The 25,158-nt window shown below is 44.7% G+C and overlaps 1 protein-coding gene across 4 annotated transcripts in view; it reads right to left on the bottom strand.

Annotated features, from left to right (window-relative positions):
- Positions 1-25,158, bottom strand: part of LOC110489921 (POU domain, class 6, transcription factor 2) — a 90,054-nt gene that overhangs the window by 12,272 nt on the left and 52,624 nt on the right. For 3 of the 4 annotated variants that reach the window (XM_021562935.2, XM_021562934.2, XM_036944214.1), the window contains 2 exons: positions 11,794-11,937; positions 3,016-3,225 (listed from right to left, as the gene is read on the bottom strand). In XM_021562935.2, the coding sequence (XP_021418610.2) occupies positions 3,016-3,225; positions 11,794-11,937 (354 nt within the window). The remainder of the gene's footprint in view (positions 1-3,015; positions 3,226-11,793; positions 11,938-25,158) is intronic. The other variant, XM_036944215.1, reaches the window with a different exon arrangement.

The following is a 25,158-nucleotide window of genomic DNA, read 5'->3' on the forward strand; positions in this document are numbered from 1 at the left end:
ATCCTCTCTCTCTACCATCCTCTCTCTCCTCCATCCCTCTCTCTCTCTCTCTCTCTCTCTCTCTCTCTCTCTCTCTCTCCTCCATCCTCTCTCTCCACCATCCTCTCTCTCCTCCATCCCTCTCTCTCTCTCTCTCTCTCTCTCTCTCTCTCTCTCCTCCATCCTCTCTCTCCACCATCCTCTCTCTCCTCCATCCCTCTCCCTCTCCCTCCCTCTATCTCTCCCTCTCTCTCTCTCTCTCCTCCATCCTCTCTCTCTCTCCTCCATCCCTCTCTCTCTCTCTCTCTCTCCTCCCTCCTCACTCTCTCCTCCATCCTCTCTCTCCTCGATCCTCTCTCTCCTCCATCCTCTCTCTCCTCCATCCCTCTCCCTCTCCCCCTCTCTCTATCTCCCTCTCTCTCTTTCTCTCTCTCTCTCTCTCTCTCCCTCTCTCTCTCTCTCCCTCTCTCTCTTTCTCCCTCTGCCATACAGGAGTGTAGAGAACACTATGACAATAGTGTTTTCTCCAGTCGTCAGACACAAGGGAATTGCTAATGAAGGCAGGTCTGTGCAGGAAAAGACACGTGGACACCGCCGCTCCTGTAGCAAACATCATTTAGGATTTACAGGCAATGTGCTTCGGCTCTAAGAAAACGATGCATTTTCATGTTTGTGAGCAAATGAATTGCTCTTACAAGATCAAGCTGATATGTCTTCACTCTAAAGTGAAGGCCGTCTCCTCCGTAAACTAGTTTGGCTTTCCCACTCCTCTCTCTTGCTATTAGTTATTTTCCCCCTCGGTATGTGTTTGTTTGGGAAGTGTGGTGGATGTCAACAGAGATGCACATACTGTCAAGACAGTTGACAGGCAGAGAGAATTATCTAGCTTCACTGGAAATATTCCGCACTGCCGGCGCTGACAACCGTAAATTACACCTGTGGAACTGTCGGTGTCGTGTGTCTTTGAAGTGAGGACAAAAACCATAAACATTATTACAAATGCATTCATTCGATCGCGAGTGTGATCCGGTGTTCCGTGAAGTCACGTTTAAGACCATCTTCTGAGTTAATCCACCCTATCAGATTGAACTATTGTCCTTGCCATTTACCTATCATGTTTCACTTTTTTAAACCTGCTTTTTTTTTATGGCTGAAAGCCTGGTCGATATTAGGTAGACCTAAAGCTGTGTCATTTATTTGGTTTCTTTGGTATGTGTGCGTCTGACACCTACCATGTATGTACAAGTCCAAAAGAAGGAAGCTATTTACTTTGTACATAAAACTTTTGCACTAGGTGGGATTTAAGCTCACTCATACAAATAGCACTAAAGAACTCGTGTTCTTCGGAGCACAAGAGAGCCTTCTGTCCCTTTTAGAGGTTCATTCTGGGCTTGTATTGTTTTGCTAGCTAGAGACACATGATTATCCCTTTAAATGTTTGATTTTTAAGGAGAATTACAACATGGTCAGGTCACAGAGGTCAAATAGGTGTAGGGGGGAGTATTTTAGTTTTAGGTGGGATGATGAAAAGCATTGCTTTTTGTTTGGCTCTGCAAGGACTCTGCATACTTCTTGAGAGGGAGTCTAAGAGGATGCCTGACAGGTGCTTTACACACACGCACACACACACACACACACACACTACTGCTCGACAGATTTGATTTCTTTCTGTAGTATTTCTATAATCTTTACTGCCCTAGTCAAAAGAGTCAATTTGAATGGTTTTATCGAAAGCAACGTCTTCCAAACACTGGGACCAATGAAATGTTACAGTTGGGAGTTATGTTTTTGTGAAGAGAAACCTTTTCAAGTGGTGTTTAGACAGAAGATGAGACGACTTGATAGCTGAAAAAAACATCAGACTTGACTCGTTTTGTAAAGGGTTACTTTTCTCAAGAGTAAACAGAAAAAAAGTTCAATCTACACAGATAAAGATTTTTCTCCTCATCCATTTTTATAGTGTGTATCTATGTGCTCCTGTAACCAGGTTCCCATCCAACCTTTTTATGCCTAAAAAATGTCACGACAGGCCTGATGGAAAGAGCAAATTTGTCAGCAAACTTTCCAAATGTCGACAAAAAACATACGCTAGACAAGGTGGCATCTTTTTGTGATGGTAAAGTTAATTATGCGATAAATGGCGGTGGAAAAGCTTTAATGGGCAAATATTTATAATTTTTAAACATTTTACTTTCATTTAACTAGGCAGGTCCGTTAAGAAAAAAATATGATTTACAATGACGGCCTAGGAACAGTGGTTTAACTGCTTTGTTCAGGGGCAGAACGACAGATTTTTTTACCTTGTCACCTCGGGGATTCGGCCAATTCTCTAACCACTAGGCTTCCTGCCGCTCTAACCATCATGCGATGACATGTCGTGTGGTCCTCCCACTACGGCTCGGGAAAGCATGCAGTTTATTAGGCTACAGATGAAATACGTTATGGTGAACCTCACAGGGTGGTGAAAGTGCACGGTGATGAGTTTGATGCTCCTTTCCTAATAAATATAGAGGGTCTTATTCTGGTGACATGACATCCGATGCTTGGTTGACGTTTGACAAATGTAAATAATCTTGCTCTTTTGTCCATAATAATCTCATCATGTAGGCTAAACCCGCACTGTATCTGCAAGCTGTTGGCTAGGGCGCACGTACCAGTACCGGTGGACACATTCGCTAAATAATTGTCTTCGTGACAAAACCATCAGTAGATTTGAACATGCTTTTTTATTCGCACATGGGAATTTAACCACAAAAGTCATTTTTCTAAGCTCTACATCATCACGCACAGCCTTTTATCCGCAGTAAGTCAATTTGATGGAAACATCTCTGGTGGGAAAATGCGCGTCATTTGCTTATGTGGAATTTAGAATAGTCGCATGAGAATCTGTCGCCAATTGGATGGAAAATGTTTTTGGCCTGCACTGTGTACTGTGATTAGGAACATATCTTCATGTGTCTGCATTGTTTGTGTGTGCACGTATGTTTGTATCTGTGCATGTGTGTGTGTGTACTGTACGTCTGTGTGTGTGGTTACCTGCTGTCCAGGCTTGATTGGTGACAGTGTGATTCCCTGGGTGTTGATGACAGGCAGGATTTGATTGCCGATCACCGTGGCGATGATCTGGCCCTGGGCGTTGGTCAGAAGCTGGGGTGTAATTGGCTGGACCTGCAGCGCTGGGTTTACGCCCCCTGATTGGCTCGAGGGCCCCCCAGAGTTGGGCATAAGTGGGATCGTTCCAATTATCTACGAAGGAGGGGTGAGAGGAGAAGGGGAAGAAATCAGATGGGTCGTTCCAGTGATCTACAGTACACGGAGAAGTGTAGGAGGGTGAACATCATTAGAACATATTGTTCGTCTGATCTACTGGACAGAAGTATGGAGCGATGTTCATGTTCTGTATGAAATCCCACAGCAAGTAAAACATAGAGCACTGTGCACGTCCACACATGCATATCAGTGAGCGCACAAACCATTAGAATGACAGTACCAAGCCCAGGCGCAGAACACTTGATGGTTGAGTAAGTGGATGAGGGAACGCACAGACAGATTCTCTGATCATCTGTCACAGAGGAGCTTTTATAGGCCAATGCAAGCAAAGGCAGAGCACCCAGCTGGGAGCACACTGCAAAGGTCAGCTCTGAGTACCTGTGTGTGTGCTGGTGCAGACCACTGACTGTGTTATCCATCACCAGGCCAGGAGAGGGGCGTGTGTGTGTGATTCATGTGTGTATATGCGTCTTTGTCCGTTTCTGTTAAGGGGGGTTGGTAATGTGGCTGGGCTGAGAGATCTCCCTCCCTTCCCCTTCCCTCAACGCACACACACACACGACCAAACAGCTCCCAGGGTCCCTGGGGTACTTCACCCCCCCCCCCCCCCCCCCCCCACCCCCAGCTCTCCTCTGCTCTCCTCCGTGGCTGTAATCAGGAAGTGCAGATCAAAAGGGGCGGCAGAGTGTCACCGCAGCGTTTTAGCTCTCAGAGCTGCCAGAGTGCGGCCAAGAGTAGCGCTTTAGGGGGGGACTTAGCGCCTCTTCCCGATGATGAAGGTTAATGTCATCTGGGGTCTGGTCCTGGACAGACAACTTCAGTCTCTCTGCCTGCTCTCTCCACTGACAGAACAACAGCACCCAGGCTCATTATGCCAGAGGAGAGTGAACGTGGTTGGGGTGGCAAACCTTGTCGTTTGGACCAGGCTGGAAGATTTGGGCTGGCACGTTCCTATTTTTTTAAATTATAGATATGTAAATAGTCGCAGGCAAAATTCAAAGCAAAATAAATGGACATAAGCACAATGAATTTTGGTAACTCATGCTGCCCAGGGTTTCGACCTACTTCAAGCATCGTGTATAAATGAGACACCGGCATAATTTAATCTAGGCAGGGATTCAATTATTACACATGCACCTGTCACTCCCTATGATTTCACAGCGAGATGCGAACAGATCCCTTCATACTGTAGTCCAGCATCTCACCACTGCTCCCTGTGCTAATCTAATTCTTCCTGCCATACCTCCCTCTGCCCGGTCCCCCTCCCCTCTCTCCCCATTCTCCGTTTGATGTAATGTGGAGGGATCAGTGGTAGAATTGTAGGCCGGCAATCTGTAATTCATCCCCTCCACGGCTCATTTGCTTACGTTGCTTCGCATTAGGCGACAGATAATTTATCTCTCTCTCTCTCTCCGCGCTCCGCGTCGCCTGCTCTGATTCCACCCTGTAATGCTCTCCTCTCCTGCCACTTAGCATATTTTATTGCGCCGCCTGACGCTCATGCCTCCCGACGCCTGGCTTCGCGTGCCTCTGTGGCGGTTGACTTGTTCCGCTCAATTATTCATCCTTATTGGACTAAGTGGTTGTTCTATAAACGTAATAACACAGGCAGGGAACTGACAGCTTAGCTCTCGTCCCCGGATGCGCCGCTACCGCCGCGTCTCCATCTCTCCCTCAGACTTCCTGGGTGTTGCATGGTAGTGCTCCAATGGCGTTTCTCAAGGCAGTCGATTGTGACACTGATTTTGAAAACACATAATACATTTAGAGGGAAGACCTGGTGGGCGGCAGGTGGCCTCGAGTTTAGAGCGTCGGGCCAGTGACCGAAAGGTCGCTGGCTTGAATACTGGAGCCGACAAGGTGAAAAATCTGTCGCTGAGCCCTTGAGCAAGGCACTAAACCCTAATTGCTGACCAATGACAACCTTTACTGTGACCCCACTCCCTGTGGGTGTCTCAGGGGGAGTTAGGATATGCAAGAAACACATTTCCATCACACATTTGTGTATAACAGAACAAATATAAGCACCCACAAATGATTATCATTTTACCTGTAGATGCACAGAGAGGTCCATGGAGAAGACACACTTTGGTCTCAGACTACAGCCAGTTATGGCATTTTTTAACAACATAGGCTGTGGCACCTTGCAACAAACAATAGTATTGTCAGCTTTGTCCAACCAGCATTCTTAATGTTTCTCTTTCCTTTTTGTCTTTTCTTTCCCAATCGTGAGGCGTGTCAGGAATGGTCAGGACCTTGGTCCCTCTCTCTCTCTCTCTCTCTCTCTCTCTCTCAGCAGAACTCATTAAGATTATGCTGCTCTTCTCTCGTTTCCACAGAAACGTCATGTCATCTCCTCGGCCAGGCCAATCGGTGGTGTTAGCCACGCTGGCCAGACAATATCTTTAGCCATTTTCCCCTCCTTCTCTCTCCGCCAAGGAAATAGAGGCCCGCGTTGGGAAATCCTGACTTTCTTCATTAGAGCTCCAAGACACCAAGCATATCAATTTTATAAGGGACATGGTATGTAAATTGCTTTATACAGCTCCCGAATCCTCTTGATTGTCTGGCTCTAAAATGGAATACTGGTGTAGGTAACGTTGGGTACAGTACAATCTTCCACAAACATGCAAACCTGCACAGCAACTAGCATTCACCTGGCTTAATTTGTCCTGCTGTTATCGTTAAAGCAGGTGTTCAAAAGTTAAAATGGCAATGCCAGAATGTTTCCTCCACCTCTGAGGACTTCCACGAGCAGGAGTGATTTGTATTCCAATGGAGTCCCTCCCTGGTTGTGTGCATGCAGGTTAACAGTGCATGTGTGTGTTCCTACCTGGTGTAGTGTGCATTAGTAACAGCAGTGTCTGCCCTGTGGGCTGTAGCCTTCATCAAAGCCCATTGAAGGGGATGGATGGCTCATGGGGGTTTCACCAGGAAACAGAAAGACCAGCCACCAGGGTTAACAGGGCTGGGAGTTCCCCCATCACAGACCGTTTTGGGGCTAGCTACTTTTCAGGTCATAGATCTTACCATTGCTCTCTTTGTCAAAATATTATAGGTTTCTCTATGGAGCCGTGGAAGGTATGGCACAGAATGTGTGGTAAAATTGTGCATAGTACAAGGGAATACAGAATGACAGAAACCTTTGTGAGGAAATGTTTCCTCTAGATACTGAGGAACTAAGGTAAAATGGTGCAGTGCTTTCCTTAGGCAGACTGTGTACTGATATGAAATTCATTATTGAATGAACTCTTTCTTACAGTACAGCCTGAATTACAAAGATGGGACTGAAGAGTGGCTTCGTTGATTACTGGACACATATACTCCATAATCAGGTTGACACATGTTAAAGCCACATTATTAAAGCCAATGCTTTTAAAAGCCCCTATCTGGAACCTACTCTAACAAGAAATCCAGGGCGCAACTTTCACTGGGGAAGGGGAACATGTCCCCCCCCATATTCTGAAATTACATTTTCATCATTGGAATGTGATACAAACAAGGAAACGGGGTGCTTTAGGACCATGCGGATGCCTATGAGCAGTCGGGTAGGCTGTTTTGAGTGTTTATCTGACAAAAAATGTAATATATATATATATATGTATATACAGTGCCTTGCGAAAGTATTCGGCCCCCTTGAACTTTGCGACCTTTTGCCACATTTCAGGCTTCAAACATAAAGATATAAAACTGTATTTTTTTGTGAAGAATCAACAACAAGTGGGACACCATCATGAAGTGGAACGACATTTATTGGATATTTCAAACTTTTTTAACAAATCAAAAACTGAAAAATTGGGCAGGCAAAATTATTCAGCCCCTTTACTTTCAGTGCAGCAAACTCTCTCCAGAAGTTTAGTGAGGATCTCTGAATGATCCAATGTTGACCTAAATGACTAATGATGATAAATACAATCCACCTGTGTGTAATCAAGTCTCCGTATAAATGCACCTGCACTGTGATAGTCTCAGAGGTCCGTTAAAAGCGCAGAGAGCATCATGAAGAACAAGAAACACACCAGGCAGGTCCGAGATACTGTTGTGAAGAAGTTTAAAGCCGGATTTGGATACAAAAAGATTTCCTAAGCTTTAAACATCCCAAGGAGCACTGTGCAAGCGATAATATTGAAATGGAAGGAGTATCAGACCACTGCAAATCTACCAAGACCTGCCGTCCCTCTAAACTTTCAGCTCATACAAGGAGAAGACTGATCAGAGATGCAGCCAAGAGGCCCATGATCACTCTGGATGAACTGCAGAGATCTACAGCTGAGGTGGGAGACTCTGTCCATAGGACAACAATCAGTCGTATATTGCACAAATCTGGCCTTTATGGAAGAGTGGCAAGAAGGAAGACATTTCTTAAAGATATCCATAAAAAGTGTCGTTTAAAGTTTGCCACAAGCCACCTGGGAGACACACCAAACATGTGGAAGAAGGTGCTCTGGTCATGTGAAACCAAAATGGAACTTTTTGGCAACAATGCAAAACATTATGTTTGGCGTAAAAGCAACACAGCTCATCAGCCTGAACACACCATCCCCACTGTCAAACATGGTGGTGGCAGCATCATGGTTTGGGCCTGCTTTTCTTCAGCAGGGACAGGGAAGATGGTTAAAATTGATGGGAAGATGGATGGAGCCAAATACAGGACCATTCTGGAAGAAAACCTGATGGAGTCTGCAAAAGACCTGAGACTGGGACGGAGATTTGTCTTCCAACAAGACAATGATCCAAAACATAAAGCAAAATCTACAATGGAATGGTTCAAAAATAAACATATCCAGGTGTTAGAATGGCCAAGTCAAAGTCCAGACCTGAATCCAATCGAGAATCTGTGGAAAGAACTGAAAACTGCTGTTCACAAATGCTCTCCATCCAACCTCACTGAGCTCGAGCTGTTTTGCAAGGAGGAATGGGAAAAAAATTCAGTCTCTCGATGTGCAAAACTGATAGAGACATACCCCAAGCGACTTACAGCTGTAATCACAGCAAAAGGTGGCGCTACAAAGTATTAACTTAAGGGGGCTGAATAATTTTGCACGCCCAATTTTTCAGTTTTTGATTTGTTAAAAAAGTTTGAAATATCCAATAAATGTCGTTCCACTTCATGATTGTGTCCCACTTGTTGTTGATTCTTCACAAAAAAATACAGTTTTATATCTTTATGTTTGAAGCCTGAAATGTGGCAAAAGGTTGCAAAGTTCAAGGGGGCCGAATACTTTCGCAAGGCACTGTATATATTATTATATCACGTATAAAACCAAAGTTGCGCCCCTGAAGAAATCCAATGGGCATTAGTGATAGGGTAAATGACTGTAACCACTACTGTAGTGTTCGGCTCTCTTCAAAATACCAAAAATACTTCATTTAGATTAAAAGACCTCTATTAGGAGAAGAAAGGAAAATCAAAGCAGGACAGGGATTTTCACACAGATACCTTTTTATCAAATTCCTTGCGCTTTAGTACAGTTACAACGCTGTCACAATGTTGTCTTACCTAGCTAGAGAATTAATATTCAAGAAGTGGACATGTATTCGAGCTAGTCTAGTCCCTCTATCCTTCTTCCAGCAAAATAAACACCAAAGTCTGATAAAAGCTATTCTTTTGTTTCCTGTTTGAGAATCTACATACCGACACCATTTCTGCTTTTACGGTGGGCAGCTTCTGAGGCAGTGTTTGTTTTGTCTCCCAGTCAAGTTCCAAGCATGCATTTAGTTTCTGTAATGTTCCCTTCCCAGTATAAGAGGGGTGTCGGCTTGTACGTGCGCACGTGTGCGTGTGCGGTGGGGGGGACCCTGGCTACGTTAGTAAAGTGTGGTGCACGTTTCAGAGTGCTCAGACTGAATAATGCTCTGAAATAATGAGGTGGGGAGCAAAGGACTGTAGCCCAGGGCTTTGACCGTCTCAGTGACCTGATTATGTCAGCCAATGTCAGTCGCCGATACACTACAAAAGCACAGAGCATCCCATCAAATGCATCTCCATGGCGATCTGTCCCTGTGGCCCCGGCACCTTTTCCCAGACCAGGGAAACCCACACTGTCTCATTAGTCGCATTTAGCATCAAGGGCTAACACAGACTCACACAAGCTGTTTACAGTATGAGTGGACAAACATAGAAAAACATCTACAGTCATACACAATTATAAGTAGCCTACGATACAGTTGAAGTCGGAAGTTTACAAAGTCCCTGTCTTAGGTCAGTTAGGATCACCACTTTATTTTAAGAATGTGAAATGTTAGAATAATAGTAGAGAGTGATTTATTTCAGCTTTTATTTCTTTCATCGCGTTCCCAGTGGGTCAGAAGTTTGCATACACTCAAATAGTATTTGGTAGCATTGCCTTTAAATTGTTTCACTTGGGTCAAACGTTTTGGGGAGCCTTCCACAAGCTTCCCACAATAAGTTGGGTGAATTTTGGCCCATTCCTCCTGACAGAGCTGGTGTAACTGAGTCAGGTTTGTCGGCCTCCTTGCTCAAACGGGCATTTTTCAGTTCTGCCCACAAATTGTCTATAGGATTGAGGTCAGGGCTTTGTAATAGCCACCCCAATACCTTGACTTTGTTGTCCTTAAGCCATTCTGCCACAACATTGGAAGTATGCTTGGGGTCCTTATCCATTTGGAAGACCCATTTGCGACCAAGCTTTAACCCTCTGACTGATGTCTTGAGATGTTGCTTCAATATATCCACATAATTTTCCATCCTCATGATGCCATCTATTTTGTGAAGTGTACCAGTCCTTCCTGCAGCAAAGCATCACTATAACATGATGCAGCCACCCCCGTGCTTCACGGTTGGGATGGTGTTCTTTGCCTTGCAAGCCTCCCCCTTTTTCCTCCAAACATAACGATGGTCGTTATGGCCAAACAGTTATATTTTTGTTTCATCAAACCAGAGGACATTTCTCCAAAAAGTACGATCTTTGTCCCTATGTGCAGTTGCAAACCGTAGTCTGGCTTTTTTTATGGTGGTTTTGGAGCAGTGGCTTTTTCCTTGCTGAGCAGCCTTTCAGATTATGTCGATATAGGACTCGTTTTACTGTGGATGTAGATACTTTTGTACCTGTTTCCTCCATCATCTTCACAAGGTCCATTGCCGTTGTTCTGGGATTGATTTGCACTTTTCGTACCAAAGTACGTTCATCTCTAGGAGACAGAACGCGTCTCCTTCCTGAGAGGTATGACGGCTGCGTGGTCCCATGGTGTTTATACTTGTGTACTATTGTTTCACAGATGAACGTGGTACCTTCAGGCGTTTGGAAATTGCTCCCAAGGATGAACCAGACTTGTGGAGGTCTACAACTTTTTTTCTGAGGTCTTGGCTGATTTCTTTTGATTTTCCCATGATGTCAAGCAAAGAAGCACTGAGTTTGAAAGTAGGCCTTGAAACACATCCAAAGGTACACCTCCAATTGACTCAAATGATGTCAATTAGCCTATCAGAAGCTTCTAAAGCCATGACATAATTATCTGGAATTTTCCTAGCTGTTTAAAGGCACAGTCAACTTAGTGTATGTAAACTTCTGACCTACTGGAATTGTGATACAGTGAATTATAAGTGAAATAATCTGTCTGTAAACAATTGCTGGAAAAATTACTTATGTCATGCACACAGTAGATGTCCTAACCGACTTGTCGAAACTATAGTTTGTTAACAAGAAATTTGTGGAGTGGTTGAAAACCGAGTTTTAATGACTCCAACCTAAGTGTATGTAAACTTCCAACCTCAACTGTATGTGCATTGCTCTGTCATGAGCATGTTGACAAACTCTTCCCTGTACAGCAAGTCTTTACAGACTTCCTACACAAACAAGCATGGAATTAGGTCCGTCTTATCATAAAACCACAAAAGGTATTCACCGGGCCGCGGTTTTAATTGAGTGATAAACAGGATAGCGGGAGGAGGGCGGAGAGCGAGGGATGAAATAGGGGTTAAGGTAAATAACTGGCTGGCGTGAAAGGGCACATTGTCCATGCGATCTCCCTTTAATATGCGCCGTGTGCACCTGCGATAAGATGATTCATTAGATAGGGCCCCACTCTGACAAGCGCCATCGTTCAAGCCTCTGGCTACTGATGGAACAATTCTGCAGCCACCCTGTAAATATGACAAGGTCAGCGTTTTACTGCGACGGGTGCATGAGGATAAGAGGAGGAAGGGCTTTGTTTATTCCCAAAAAGCTTAACATATGGCAGGATGGCTGCCGCGGAGGAACGCCACATAACACACAGCTAAAAAAGAAATAAATAAACCCCCAAACTGGATTACTACATATGAAAATGAAATATTGAGACCATCCAGTCTTTGGAATTGTGTGTTGTGTGTATTTAGTTAGTGGAAAGTGTTTTCTAAGACTGGTACAGTGTAACATTGACTTAAGAACATGGAAAATACAGTGAAACCATCATTATGTGATGTGATCTTCCCCCACTATAACTTTCGCATTTCATTTACAAGTAGTTCTAGTCAGGTCTAATGAACACTGTGAAACCTATAGGATACCTCTTTTGATATTACGACTGGTAAAGATCACTAACCTGTCCTTGTGCATTAGTGACCAGTTGCCCCGTGACTCCAGCTTGCAGGTTGGAGAGGGTGTTGCCAAAGACCTGGGATCCGGCCATAGAGCCCATAGCTGCTGCTGCTGCCGCCACCGCAGCCTGGCTGGCCAGAGGGTTCAACTGCAGGGACAGAATCATACCGTTAATGACGGTTACCGTTTGGTTATAAATTAGAACCAGTGATCAGTGTTCTCCAAGTGTTACTGTAAGTAAACACACATGGAAGAGAGTGGAGGATGAGGAAAGTGAAGTAGCTTGACAGAATATAGTGCTGATGCTTTGTTACTAAAGTAGTACTGTGAGGTATATGACCAGTAGTCTATCATCCAGCCCTTAGAAGAGACAGGGTGGGGTCCGGCAGGGCAGGGACAGGGTGGGGTCCGGGAGGGCAGGGACAGAGTGGGGTCCGGGAGGGCAGGGACAGAGTGGGGTCCGGGAGGGCAGGGACAGAGTGGGGTCCGGGAGGGCAGGGACAGGGTGAGGTCCGGGAGGGCAGGGACAGGGTGGGGTCCGGGAGGGCAGGGACAGGGTGGGGTCCGGGAGGGCACAAAGAGGGGGTGGGCCGGTGAATAAGTGCCCATTTTACCAGTCTAAGGACTTCCTGTGGCCCTCGGGGCTCCCCCAGGGCCCTGCAGCATCTCTGCAGAGGCCGGACAGCACCAGACCATGACGGTTTAACGACAGAAGGAGCCATGGTAGCTATTGTATCCTCAACCATCTCAACACGCTCCCACTCTGAATCAACCTGCCACCATACCGGGCCACCACACTGCTCCTTTCCAGGGTTTAAAAAAATGACCGCGTTTACCCTGGCTGTAATGGACTCATCTGGAACTGGTGGACAGGCCAAGTGATTGTAAAGGACGTCTCCCGTGTGGGCAGAGCCTGTGGAGCTCCAGCTTCGTAAGGAGCATGAGATCACCCAGATAAATCAAGCTAACCACTTTATTAGAGGGTGAAAATGCACTGCTGATTTGGTTGTAGTGCAGCAGAGCAGAGCCTTATTAGGTTGAGTAAGGGGGGGAAAAAATAGCAGGCCGGCAGAGGAGATCGTCCAATGACTCAAGAGAATAGAGAAATAATAGAAATTCTGTTTCGGCTGTGAATAACTATTCCTGGTTGGCAATAATGTTATGCAGAGGGCTAATACATATTCAAAGATGGTTGGAGAAAATATTGAACAGACTAATAGCACCTTAAAGGGGCAATCTGGAATTCAAACCAAAACAAAGCCATCACCACACCACTTTTTGGTAAACAGCTGAGGGATGTGGGGCGGGAGAAATGTAATCACTCAAATTCATATATAGCCTTTATATATCACGCCGAGTAGACAATGTTACAGTCATGCAAAAACATCATTGATAGGTAGATAGATAACTTAGAGAGTAATGGAAATATATTATCATTCAGATAGTTCTGGACAATATCAAAAACTACTCCAGCACAGGCACAAATTCCACTCATTTTTCTGTCCACACAATCGCTCTACGGGGATTTGATCTTTGTTAAACTGAGGAGCGTTCAGTTGCCATTCATCTTTTATTGTTCCCCATCACCATGTGTTATTACGCTTTCTGAAATCAAATGACGGAGGAAAAAAAATGCCACAGAACGATCAATACTTTTTCATTGACAGTAAAGGTTAAGCACATTAAGAATGACACTGCATTTGTCTTATGAAATCATATTTCATGTTGGTGGCCTCAAATTGGCCATGATTGATATTGCGTCCCCTAGTCTGAAAGTCATCCGTTTTTTTTTCTTTCTCTCCAGATAATCACAGGTATTTTCTTTCTTATGTGCCCATGCCCCGTTCGTCCTTCTGAGCAACCTCAGTAGGAAACGTTAAGAAGAAATATCTTTCCACTTTAGTTATTTACCTTTTACAGCACATTGGAGAGTTCATTCAAGCTTTTCCTCGTCATTGGCTACTTGACATCTGTCATCATCTCCACACGATAAAACATTTGCACATCATTTCCATATGTGTTTGGAGGGTTATACCGTTTGACAATTTGATTTGTTCTTCCATGATCTTGTTCCAATCAGAGGCTCATAATTTACAATTAATTTCCTCTACGGAGGGTAGTAAAAGGCCAGAGGAACAAAACAGAGGAGGAAGCATATATTTCATTACTTGACATTCAGTAATCGTTTTGAAAACATGTCACTCTACAGTGAAATGGATGCCCTGTAGGACTCGTGTCATTTTGGATCTCCATTTTTGCGATGATATCGACCGACTTCTAACCTTCTAAACTTATCTCATTCATTTTTGATCATATTGAAGCTCATGTCAATGGAGATAGCAATAGTTTGTTGATTTTTACATCTCATGGAATCAGCGGGAGTTCAAGATAAACAGGATCAAAATAACCTGGCTACCCCATGGAGTGGCAAGATGCCTTCATGCCAAAACGTCTTTGGAGTGAGATTGGTACCTAGACAAACTGATAGTGTGTCTAGACTCCTTTTTTTTAAATGATAAAGTATGCAGTGTCACTTAGCCTTTTTAGCATGACATTGTCAAATCGAATCAAATCAAAGTTGATTTGTCACGTGCGCCGAATACAACAGGTTTTACAGTGAAATGCTTACTTACAGGCTCTAAACCAATAGTGCAAAAAAAGGTATTAGGTGAATAGTAATAGTGAGAGTGAGATATACAGTAGATATAACGGTTGTCTTCCTCGCAATTCACATGCAAGTTCACACAATGACCTGTATTTTTGTAATATTTTCATAATATAAGACAAACTAAAACAGCTCCAGGAGAGTGTGACCAATTCCCCCAATTCTGCGTCCCAAGTGGCACCCTATTCCCTAGTGCACTTCTTTTGACCAGGGCCCATAGGGAATCCCATGGCTGAAATCCATATATGTAGTGGGGGAATGGAGAGAGTCAGCCAGAACCCTATATCCTGCTTCCTGCTGGAGGAGCAGAGCTGGATTTGAGGGAGGGGCTTATCTGGGCCAAATCTTCAAATGACTACATGTATAGGTGAGAAAGTGGTGGGAAAGAGTCGCCTGGTGATATCAGTTAGTCAGCCAGGGATTGCATTAAGAGGTAATCCTCCCTCCATTTCTGAGTGGAGCCGCTCTCTCTCCTCTGCTGGGGGGGGGGGGGGGGGGGTGAGAGGTGATACAATGGCCAAGCCCAGGTGAGACAGAGAGGATTTGGTTATGTTATCGTTTAAATATCAGGCCCTTAGGCGTTTTGGTTATGCTGGTCTGATAAAGAGGATGTCCTCATGTAACTGGCTTGATGATGTGTATTTGGTAATCCCATGGGGTGATGTGCTAGCCTGATAGAGGCACAGTGGAGAGGAGGAGGATGTAGAGAGGGGTGTCTACACAACAGCAGAGCAGAGCAGAGCCAGGCTTCATGTGGAGGCGGAGAGGTCTAGATCAGTAAACAGACAACGGTATCAGCTCTGACAGAGTCACTTGACTTCCTGATGTAGTTGGCGTCCAATCAAAATCAAATGAAATCAATAATGTATTGGTCACGTACACATATTTTGCAGATGTTGTCGCGGGTGCAGCAAAATGCTTATGCTCCTAGCTCCAGCAGTGCAGTAAAACTTAACAATACAAAACAATACACGCAAATCCCCCCCAAAAAATAAGAAGAAAGGAATGAACAAATATAGAAATATTAGAACCAGCAATGTCAGAATCCACAATATAATATGATGGTGTGTACAGACAGTATGGACAGTATACAAATAGAAAAAGTGTGTACAGAAGTAGTTATATAGGATGAGCCATGACTTGAAGACAGTGTATACATATAAAGTGTGTAAAAGAGTATGTAAACATTATTAAAGTGACCAGTGTTCAATGACTATGTGGGCATGGCAGCAGTCTCTGAGGTGCAAGGTAGAGTACCAGGTGGTAGCCGGCTAGAACAGTAACTAAGGTTCAGGACAGGGTACTAGGTTTCTAGGATTGTAGGTGATGGAAGCTGTTTTTCAGTCTCTCGGTCCCAGCTTGGATGCACCTGTACTGTCTCCGCCTACATGGTAGCGGGTGAACTGGCCTTGGCTCGGGTGGCTGAGGTTCTTGAGGAATTTCTTGGCCTTCCTGTGATACTGGGTGCTGTAGATGTCATGGAGGGCAGGCAGTGTGCCCCCGTTGATGCGTTGGTCTGACCACACCACCCTCTGGGGAGCCCTGCGGCTGTGGACGGGGCAGTTGCCGTACCAGGTGGTGATACATCCCGACAGGATGCTCTCAATGTTGCATTTGTAGAAGTTCGTGACGGTCTTAGGGGCCAAGCAAAATTACTTCAGCCTCCTGAGGTTGAAGAGGCACTATTTGGCTTTTTTTAACACACTGTCTGCGTTGATGTACCATTTCAGATAATCAGTGATGTGCACGCTGAGGAACTTGAAGCTTTTCACCCTCTCCACTGCAGCCTCGTCGATGTGGATGGGGGCGTGCTCCCTGTGCTGTCTCCTGTAATCCACGATCAGCTCCTTCATTTTGCTGATGTTGAGGGAGAGATTATTTTCCTGGCACCACTCTGTCAGGGCCCTCACCTCCTCCCTGTAGGCTGTCTCGTTGTTTTTGGTAACCAGTCCTACCACTGCTGTATTCGTCTGCAAACTTGATCATTAAGTTGGAGATGTGCGTGGCCATGCAGTCATGGATGAACAGGGAGTACAGGAGGGGGCTGAGCACGCACCCTTGTGGGGCCCCAGAGTTGAGGATCAGTGTTGTTTCCTACCTTCACCACCTGGGGTCAGCCCGTCAGGAAGTCCAGAACCCAGTTGCACAGGCTGAGGTGTGTTGTGTGTGTGTGAGTAAATTTCCCACCCGGTGTGTGTTTGTGTGTGTGAGTAAATTTCCCACCCGGTGTGTGTTTGTGTGTGTGTGTGTGTGTGTGTGTATGATACTCTTGTGCTTTGAAACTATGGTGCTATGTCCTGTGTAGCTACAGTGTATAAGTGGGCAGCTGAACAACTGTTTGTGGTAGTATTATTGTGTTTGAGATCCCTCTGCTATTCAGAGGCTGTTATTCTAGTAAATCCAGGTAAAACGAGAGCGCCAACTGGGCTGTAGCCTAGGATCTTGTATGGGGTAATATGGCTAGCAGTTTGAGGGAGAGCCAGGCATAAGGAGGGGGGATAGCGGTGTTTGACACCTAAACAGGTGATTTTCCGCCACAGTGCTTCCTCTCAACAGCGCAACAGGAAGCAGAAAATGACAGACCTGGCCCAGCATTTGTGTTGATTGCGTGTGTTGCAGGAGATAAATAGTGATCTTCCCGTTTGCAGGGCCGCCATGTAAACCATTGTGTTCCAGACTTTTCATTCTCCCGTCAATAGGTTGGTGAATCGTGTGGTTATGGAGTGTTATGGATCTCACTAGTCGCTCACCGTGGCTGTATCGGGCCAATAACACACAAACAGGAGCCCCAGGAGCCTGATAATGACATTAAATAATTGCATAAATACATATTATGGAGTCACCAGGGAGTACTGCGTCTTCTGATGCTGTGTAATGTAAAGTCAGGTTCACTGTAGGACCAAACACCAGTTTGAGACACATAGCAGGTTATCATCAGTGGACCACCAGCCACAGATGTTTCCAGTCGCTACTACTTACCATCAGTCTCTATAAGCCTTATTCATCATATTAACGCTATACGTACTGTGCAGTACATGGAGTAGGGGTCAGTATAGAGAAAACAAGGTCCTCGATTCAAGGTAGGTCATTCTTTGATAAAACAGTCACGTTGTTAAAAAAACATGTTTTTCGCCATGGGCAAAAGTTGAGGACTATTACTATTATGCTCTATTATGCTCACTGTTGTTGCCTGTGCTGTTGCCATTTGACCATGAGGGTCACCCGGGGGCAGTAACCCGTGTAATCTCTGGAATAGGAGAGAAAATAGGCACTCTGTGAGCGTGGAGAAACCCCCTTTGGAAACTAAAGTGTCTGACACAAACTAACTGGAGTTTATTCTGGGCTGGCTCTTCTTATGTGCCTGTTTTTAAGTTAATAACTTTTTTCCCCCCCGGGGGACACAACGGGACAGAACGCAGCAGAGGTAATGGGTATCAACCGGGGCCAGACAACAAAAAGGAAGCATCTCATGGGACTTTAGTTTTGATAGGCTTGATGCATGCGGCGCGCCAACTTTTTGACGTTTAGCTCCCCGAAAAACTCACAATAATTTAGCAAAACATAATTATCTGTTTGTTTTGCAGCGATATGTATTGGGAAAGGAAAACAGAGTGTTCTAGCATTACCAACGAGCTTGGAACAACATCCATTATAGTCCTCAGTTCTCCCAGCTCCTTATATGGTCATTATCAGAAAGCATTTAGCTGGACAAAACTGGACCAAACCACCTAAGAGTGGACAATTACGGTAGGATGAAAATAGTGGAATTGCATACTCAGCATGTGTAATGGACAAGCAAACCTGTACATGAGAGCACAGTATATCTGACCAGTATTGAAAATAATGTCCTTCAGCTTGTCTGAGAGGGTCCTCGTGTAGTAATGGGGTTGATAGCACTAGAAGGAAGCCTGGCAAAGTAATGCTATTGAATGCAGCCAGATACACATAGCCCATCTGTCAAAGTAGCACATCCATCTTAAGTCCTTCTGTCATACTCGGCATCACTCAGCCAAAAGTATGGCAAAGTGAACCAAACAGGGAAAATGAACAATCAATAGCGTTATCGCTTCTGGATGAGAGGAACGGGCGTCTATCTCAGGAGGAAAAACAAAGAAGTTTCCCATCCCTCGCTCCATTTTTCCCAGCCCCACCTCGCACATCCCTCCATCCCTCTCTTCTTTCCCCACTCCTGAGTGAATGTAATCAGCTGTGACATGAGAAAGCACGCTCTCTGTCTGCCAGTCCTCTGCTGGGCCTATCTTCCCCAAACAGCTCCCCTCCTTGCCCCAACCTCCTTCCCCTCGCATCCGCCACCAGGCTCATGTACATCGAAATGCCATTAGGCCCTCCCAAACACCTCTAGTCCCTGGGTTGGCTGGGGTGACTGAGGCTCACACACTGCGCCTTCACTCTAGGTCCTCAGAGCTCCTTCTGGGCCACCGATGGGCCTCTGTTACCACTCTACTTATGGGCCATTGTCACAAATCAACATTGGAAAGGACATTGAACATTGACGATGAGGGAAGAGAAAGCTAGAAAGGCGTACAGAACGCCAGGGACAGTAAACGCCGTGACAATACAACACCACAAGACAACAGTAGCCATACGGACCATTCTACTGGCAGTGGACCAGAGACGGCTGGGAGTGGGGAGTGGTGCTTGCTAACGGAGTGATGTCATCCTATCCCAGCAGTCCGACAACTAGTTAACAGAGGGTGGTTGGGCTGATCAAATAAGATGTATTAACTCCAGGTAATAGACATCCTAAGTTGGCGGGGAGAATGGCCATATTTAATGAACTGAATGAGGCAGAATGCAAATGAAGGAAGAGCAGAGTCGTGGAAAGGTTGGGGCTAACTATAAAGGGATGATTGAGTGCAGGAGAGTAGCCGCCAATCTCCTCTCTCGCTAGCCTCGTGTGAAATGAGCAACGGCTTGAATCATTAAGTAAAACCTGTTCTCGCTCACGCGTTGATAATTGTGGGGCTTGAGAGTTCACAACGGGGACTATAATGTTCAATTTCCTCTGTTCAGAGGGGCCACAGACTGTGTGGCTACAACATATACCATATAATATCCCTTTCATTCTAATTCCTCCCACCGCTTGAGGAATGGTCCATAATATTAGTCTTTTTTTCCAGGTGTGTTACATTTACGGCCACTGGCTATGTGATGAAGTACTATTCGTGGAAATTCGCTGACCATTCCGGTTTCACGAAGTGACATTTGGTGCAGTTATTTCCGTATGGTTGTAAAGTTGAGAAACATGAGTTTTTTTTGTTGTTGTTTAAAGCCACCTTGCCTCTCCTGCTGCAGATGTGAAACGGCAGAGAGAGTATTACTCTGGCTGAGAGTGTGAAGTGGAGGCATTGCGTTCCTGGTCTGTGCGTATACTTCTCAGTTTACCACAAAAGTAAGTGAAAAATGAAACATCCGGTCAAAAATGCACTGAATAACAAAACCAGATATTCACATGGTAAATCACCAGGGGCTGGTTCCTCGGACACAGACTAAACAGTCCTTGACTTAAAAGCATTCTCAATGGAGACTCTTCATATTAGGAAGTGCTTTTTAGTCTGCAACCAGGCTTTACTGTCTGGAAAACAACCCCTGGAGAGGAATGAAATTATGTTGGGTGTGCATTCAACCATTTCTGTCCAAAAAGTTAAGGAACAGCAATCACCTAACAAGATTAAACAAAATGTATTGCTTAACTTTGGCAATTTTTTATGACATGATCACGGTAGCCTCCATTATTTTTCATTTGGGGTAGAAATGCCATCTCTTTTCACGTTGCTGTTGTTTGACATATAAATATAGCATTTGAATGACTTTAATATCCTCCTAATCAATGACCGGTGATCTTTCCATGTCCTCAATTCAATATAGGAAGGGTCATCCATGATCCAGCTTTATAAACACAATAAAGGTAAATGATTACTCTCCTCTGTGGTGTCCAACAACACAGCCTTTAATGAAGAGAAATGAGGGAGATTGAGGGGGAGGCCTGTCACGTGTCATTGGTCGACTCTTGAGTCCAGAGATTAATCACAAGAGAGGCGCTCCATGGCCGAGACGTGGTCACCCCAGATCAATAAACCCCACCGCTCACTCACACACACACACACACACACACACACACACACACACACACACACACACACACACACACACACACACACACACACACACACACACACACACGGAGACAGACACACGCACACTCTCACACATACACGTTTCAGTTTTTCTCAAACGCGTACAAGCATTTTTTTGGAACAATGTTGTTGATTTTCAAAACAGAGTCGGCAAGACACAGAACTCTGTGGCCTTTTGCAAAACAGTAAGTTGCCTTCTCAAAACATGAATACATTCATCCAGACCACATTACACCGTCAAAATTGAAAATAGATTCATCAAAAAAACACGACTGCCTGCAAAAAGATGAACACAGCCACATTTACTGTGTGTCTTGAGTCCAAGCAGACAAAACAGAAAGTTAGTATTTAAAAATCCCAGTAGATGAATACATTTTCTTTGCTGTTAGTAAAGTACAACTATCCAAAGGTTGCAGAATTATGGGCAATTCATCTCCTTTTATGAATATTTCACCAAACAATTTCATACACATCAAATCAAATATTATGCCTGATTGCATTTTTTTTTGCAAAACATAAGTACATTGTGTGCAGGATTCATTCATCAGTATCATCACAATCCAATTCCCTGTATTCTGTCACACTATCCACAATAGAAAGACGGAAAGGTGAATACAACGGAGGAACACAACTGATATGAATGTATAGGCCTCAATCCACTCCAATGCAACACTATATAATGGAAGGCCACAATGTCGAAGAAAAACGAACCCACCCAACTTCCTTCTCTGCTTGTCTGCAATATTGTAAAAAAATCCTAACAATTAGACGGCCTCCATGGCCTAGATCCTTCCATATATTGTATTTGCATGGTATGACACTGATGGGGTGATTTATAATGTTGTGCACTAATTTTTACTGATGGCTGGAAACAGTGAACAGAACTGCACACATTTCTCTTCTGACGAAAACAATGCGTTGTATTCTGTGAACAGAACCCTTAACGATGAACTTTGAATTCACCCATGACATTTGGATTGAAAGTTTCACAAAAGGTGGTTCAAAGATATGCAAGTCAGGTACCAAGGCAAGAAAACGATCAGATGTTCCGTAAACGGATTTGAGCATTTGAGCATTGCTGTTCGGCCATAAGATCGTTTCAACACAGATCTCAAAAATAGCTTGAGGAAAAACTAAGTAAAATTATTGACTTTGAATTCTGGTTCATTCACAGAATCGTCCATATCAGTTTCACTCTGCTGAGGAAATGGGGCAGAAGATCACCCACCTGGACAAATACATGATGGAGCTTCCCTTTCCTGTATTCCAATGGTGTATCAGCAGTTTAGAGTACAGCTATTGAGTGCCCCCATTAAGCGTGAATTAGATCATCTAATTCCAACATAACATGCAAATAAAACATTTTCTGGTCATATTTAGCTCTGACTTTTGACTTGGTCTTAGCATGATGCCATAATGTAATAACATTCAATTAAAATAGGAGGCTCTTTGCGCTGCTGCTGCTGTGCGATGCGGCTGTTTTCCTTGTGTGAGCCCGATGCTCTGTTTGCGGTCACTAATGGGCATCAGAAATTACAGGTGGCAGAATCGCGCCCTGCGGGAGGATTGGCCTCCTCAGTGGAGCAGAGCACTTAGAACGTAGCCTGTGTCTGGGAGCCCACTGGAGGGGGGGGGGGGGACTCAATGTCACGGCTTACCCTCATAATTAAAGAAACCCTATTCTGTATCCACTGTTAAGTGAGCCTTGGCTCAGCTCCCCATCTCCAAGGCTCAACTGTGTGTTGCACCCAATGTGAGCGTGGGCTGATCTGGGCACCAAGTCTGTCTACTGGCCGTCTGCTCTGGGCTGGTAGCCTCCTCTCTTCAGCCTCTCTTCAGCCTCCTCTACTCTACTCCTCTACTCTCTACTCAGTGGGAGAGGAAGGCTGGCTGGCTGGGGAAGAGGAACAAGCACCAAAACACAGATGGGAAGCAGCAAATAGGTGAGCATGTCGCTGTACATAGTAACAGAGTGCTGTGTAAAGAAAACCTGCTCGCAGTGGTGGGAAAAGTCCCTAATTGTCATATTTGAGTAAAAGTAAAAGTGAAAGTCACCCAGTAAAATACCACTTGAGTAAAAGTCTAAAAGTAAATATAATTGCTCAAATATACTTAAGTATCAAAAGTAAAAGTATAAATCACTTCAAATTCCTAATTTTGAACCAGACAGCAATATTTTATTGTTTTTTTAATTTACGGATCGCCAGGGGCAAAGCATGTACACTACATGACCAAACGTATGTGGACACCTGTTCGTTGAACATCTCATTCCAAAATCATGGACATTAATATGGAATATGTCCCCCTTTTGCTGCTATAACAGCCTCCACTCTTCTGGGAAGGCTTTCCACTAGATGTTGGAACATTGCTGCGGGACTTGCTTCCATTCAGCAACAAGAGCATTAGTGAGGTTGGGCACTGATGTTGGGCGATAAGGCCTGGCTTGCAATCGATGTTCCAATTCATCCCAAAGGTCTTCAATCGAGTTGAGGTCAGGGCTCTGTGCAGGCCAGTCAAGTTCTTCCACATCGATCTTGACAAACCACTTCTGTATGGACCTCGCTTTGTGCATGGGGGCATTGTCATACTGAAAGAGGAAAGGGCCTTCCCCAAACTGTTGCTACAAAGTTGGAAGCACAGAATTGTCTAGAATGTCATTGTATGCTGTAGAGTTAAGATTTCCTTTCGATGGAATTAAGAGGCCTAGCCCGAACCATGAAAAACAGCCCTAGACCATTATTTCTCCTCCACCAAACGTTACAGTTGGCACTATGCATTCGAGCAGGTAGTGTTCTCCTGACATCTGCCAAACCCAGATTAGTCGGTCGGACTGCCAGATGGTGAAGCGTGATTCATCACTCCAGAGACACTGCTCCGGAGTCCAATGGAGGCAAACTTTACACCACTCCAGCTGACTCTTGGCATTGCGCATGGTGATCTTAGGCTTGTGTGCGGCTGCTCTGCCATGGAAACCAATTTCATGGAGCTCCCGACGAACAGTTATTGTGCTGACGTGCTTCCACAGGGAGTTTGTAACTCAGTAGTGAGTTTTGCAACCGAGGACAGACAATTTCTTCTCGCTACGCGCTTCAGCACTCCACAGTCCCATTCTGTGAGCTTGTGTGGACTACCACTTCACGGCTGAGCTGTTGTTGCTCCTAGACTTTTCCACTTAACAAATAACAGCATTACAGTTGACCGGGGCAGCTCTAGCAGGGCAGAAACTGACTTGCTGGGAAGGTGGCATCTTATGATAGTGCCACGCTGAAAGTCACTGAGCTCTTCAGTACAGGCCATTCTACTGCCAATATTTGTCTATGGAGATTGCATGTCTGTGTGCTCGATTTTATACACATGTCCCCATACATGTAGTTAGTATATATATATATAATTTGAGTCAATTGGAGGTGTACCTGTGGATGTATTTCAAGGCCTACCTTCAAACTCTGTGCCTCTTTGCTTGACATCATGGGACAATCAAAAGAAATCAGCCAAGACCTCAGAAAATAATTGTAGACCTCCACAAGTCTGGTTCATCATTGGGAGCAATTTCCAAACGCCTGAAGGTACCACGTTCATCTATACAAACAATAGTACGCAAGTATAAACACCATGGGACCACGCAGCCGTCATACCTCTCAGGAAGGAGACGCCTTCTGTCTCCTAGAGATGAACATATTTTGGTGCGAAAAGTGCCAATCAATCCCAGAACAACGGCAATGGACCTTGTGAAGATGATGGAGGAAACAGGTACAAAAGTATCTATATCCACAGTAAAACAAGTCCTATATTGACATAACCTGAAAGGCCGCTCAGCAAGGAAGAAGCCACTGCTCCAAAACCTCCATAAAAAAGCCAGACTACGGTTTGCAACTGCACATGGGGACAAAGATCGTACTTTTTGGAGAAATGTCCTCTGGTCTGATGAAACAAAAATAGAACTGTTTGGCCATAATGGCCATCGTTATCTTTGGAGGATAAAGGGGGAGGCTTGCAAGCCGAAGAACACCATCCCAACCGTGAAGCACAGGAGTGTCAGCATCATGTTGTGGGGGTGCTTTGCTGCAGGAGGGACTGGTGCACTTCACAAAATAGATGTGATCATGAGGAGAGAAAATTATGTGGATATATTGATGCAACATCTCAAGACATCAGTCAGGAAGTTAAAGCTTGGTCGCAAATGGATGTACCAAATGGATAATGACACCAAGCATACTTCCAAAGTTTGGGCAAAATGGCTTAAGGACAACAAAGTTAAGGTATTGGGGTGGTCATCACAAAGCCCTGACCTCAATCCTATAGAAAATGTGTGGGCAGAACTGAAAAAGCGTGTACGAGCAAGGAGCCCAAGAACCTGACTCAGTTACACCAGCTCTGTCAGGAGGAATGGGCCAGAATTCCCCCAACTTATTGTGGGAAGCTTGTGGAAGGCTCCCCAAAACGTTTGACCCAAGTTAAACAATTTAAAGGCAATGCTACCAAATACTAATTGAGTGTATGTAAACTTATGACCCACTGGGAGTGTAATGAAATAAATAAAAGCTGA

The sequence above is a fragment of the Oncorhynchus mykiss genome, chromosome 15, assembly GCF_013265735.2.
Source record: "Oncorhynchus mykiss isolate Arlee chromosome 15, USDA_OmykA_1.1, whole genome shotgun sequence".
NCBI classification, from domain to species: domain Eukaryota; kingdom Metazoa; phylum Chordata; class Actinopteri; order Salmoniformes; family Salmonidae; genus Oncorhynchus; species Oncorhynchus mykiss.